The sequence below is a fragment of the Odontesthes bonariensis genome, chromosome 22 (genome assembly GCF_027942865.1).
Source record: "Odontesthes bonariensis isolate fOdoBon6 chromosome 22, fOdoBon6.hap1, whole genome shotgun sequence".
In the NCBI taxonomy this organism is placed as follows: domain Eukaryota; kingdom Metazoa; phylum Chordata; class Actinopteri; order Atheriniformes; family Atherinopsidae; genus Odontesthes; species Odontesthes bonariensis.
This window is the reverse complement of record NC_134527.1, coordinates 659,374-661,747: the sequence shown is the minus strand read 5'-3', so window position 1 is coordinate 661,747 and position 2,374 is coordinate 659,374. Positions and strand designations below refer to the sequence as shown.

The 2,374-nt window shown below is 42.8% G+C and overlaps 1 protein-coding gene across 1 annotated transcript in view; it reads left to right on the top strand.

Moving 5' to 3' along the window:
* Nucleotides 1–2,145, top strand: part of LOC142372724 (plancitoxin-1-like) — an 11,599-nt gene extending 9,454 nt beyond the window's left edge. The window contains exons 6-7 of the mRNA XM_075455679.1: nt 1–146; nt 1,298–2,145. The exon at nt 1–146 is cut by the window's left edge and continues 40 nt beyond it. Coding sequence (XP_075311794.1) covers nt 1–146; nt 1,298–1,893 — 742 coding nt within the window. The 3' untranslated portion in view covers nt 1,894–2,145. The remainder of the gene's footprint in view (nt 147–1,297) is intronic.
* Nucleotides 2,146–2,374: the final 229 nt, after the last annotated feature.

The following is a 2,374-nucleotide window of genomic DNA, read 5'->3' as shown; positions in this document are numbered from 1 at the left end:
CGATATTCCCGACAATTTCCATCAGGAGCTTAAAGACGTTGTTGAATGGGCAACAGAAGCTCCTCCGACTACTTTCCCAAAGCTGACTTCAAAAGGAAAACAAGACTTCAAAATCATCGCCAAACAAAACTCCTACGAGCAGAAAAGTGAGTTTTCAGCATCTTTACAACCACAAACTAACACACTGTGTCCATCTGCACATGATGAATAACTACAGGAACTCCAGCCATCAGCTGACCCTCCAGCTGAGGCTGAACAGCTGATGGTGATTAATATCCTGTTACTGTGAGGAAGAGGTCAACACGGCCAAGTTTCATCCTTTTTTTACTTCCTCAAATCTCAGTGAATCAAAATGTGTAGTTTTGTGACTCATAGCTAAAGTTACACCTACAGTGGAAGTGCCACAAAAAAGACTGAATATGAAAATCAATTAGAAATAACTTCAGAAAATGTTAGTATATTTAGATTAATGTTGTAAAGTTTTATCTGTAGATCTGATTTGCTGAGTTATTAAACTCAAGATCAACGTTAAATCGCTAAACAAATGAACTCTTCTTTCCTCTGTCAACACCTTGTTAGCATGAGCAAAAGGATAAAACAGTCTTAGAGCCTTTAACAGGCAAACTGTTGCAACGGTCCGGTCAGAGTCCAGACCTCAGCATGACTGAGATGCTGTGGGGGGACCTTCAGAGAGCTGTGAGAGGGGATCGTGGGAGTCTGACTGTTCTGACCACCTTCCCCAGGGGGCCAAGCCCTGTTCTTAAAGATTTGCTGTTTATTATAAATGATGCTTTCTTAAAGTCTGCGACAGAACCATTGCTTTGTCTCATTTCTCAACATGTTTTATTGCAGGAATAAAACAATACTAGAAAATTTCTGAAGAAATTTTGATGGGTGCCACTCTACTGCCCGCCCTATCAACAAACCCTTTGGTTCAGTTAAAGTTGGGAGTCTCCTGTCACATATAAACTTTGAATGAGGTCTGTGATGTTGTATGGCTGAGTTATAAGGCCTCTAAAATATGCTGCCAAAAACTGCCATATTTTTTCATTTTCAATGCATTTTCCCATCCACAATTTTCCCACTTTTTCCCATTTTGCCGGAATTCCTTTCGACTAATATAATACCACACTGATTGAGGTCGATGCGCACGCAGCGGTGTGCTTTTTATGCCGGTCGGACCATCGGTGCTGGACTAGTAGCGCGCCGAAATTCATGCCTTCGGCATTGACACGCATCAATGAGGAGGAGCCGGATACGAATGAGCATACCTATAACATCCTTTCTCTTCTCACAGAAGGAGATCTCTACTTCACTATTGCCAAGGAAGTACAGAGTGACGTGTACGTCCAGGTATGGGGCTGCCAGACGGACGACTCCCACTGTGAAACTGGCAAATCTGTGCTAAATATCAATAGTGTAAAAACTGCTTTGGGTAAGTGGGACCCTGCAGCTGACCATTCAAAGTGGTGCGTGGCCGCGGACCAAAACAAGCACTGGACCTGCATTGCAGACGTAAACAGGGGTGATAAACAGTATTCGAGGTTTGGGGGTGCTCTGTGTGTCGACAATGAGAAAATACAACAGAAGTTCCTGGCCTTCGCCAAGGACCACGATAAATGTCCAGCAGGCAGGAAACGCACATACTCTGAGTGTAACGCAGGGTCTAACGCCTTCTCCAGGATGCAGCTATTCACTCTCCCCTTCACTGACTATGACACCGACTTCCTGAATGAAACAGACGTTGGCATCATAACCGACTTTGACACCGACTTCCTGAATGAAACAGACGTTGGCATCATAATCGACTATGATACCGACTTCCTGAATGAAACAGATGCTGTTGCCTCGACAGACGCAGACACTCAAAAGGAACCCTCATTAATGGGATAAATAAATCTGACCTGGAAGATCCTGCTGCTGAAATGTCTTTTCTGACTGATCCTTTCTAAAATAAGGGAATCAAATGAGCAACATTCCTGCTGCAGTCATCACGTTTCGCCTGTTGTTAAAAGGTTTTGTAGGAAACATTAAATCAGATTTGAAAACATGATTGAAGAGAAAGTTACACACTAAATTCACTGTGACATCTGTAAGAAAACTACTTGTTTGTGTTGGATAAAATAAATCACTTCTGACACCATGTTTCTCTGTCTTTGTCTGAGTCGTAATGTAATTACTGCCCTCTACAGCGCCCCCTGGTGTTAGGATGACTGTCTACTGACAGTCCTGATCAGCTTCATTTCTTTGTGTTTTATATAAAAACAGGAAGCAGCAGAGCAACATGAACATAAACCCAGAATCTGAGGCAGAACCAGAGTTAGTTCAGCTCTGAGCAGCTTTAAAGTGAATATCTGCAGATGTTTCCATGGTA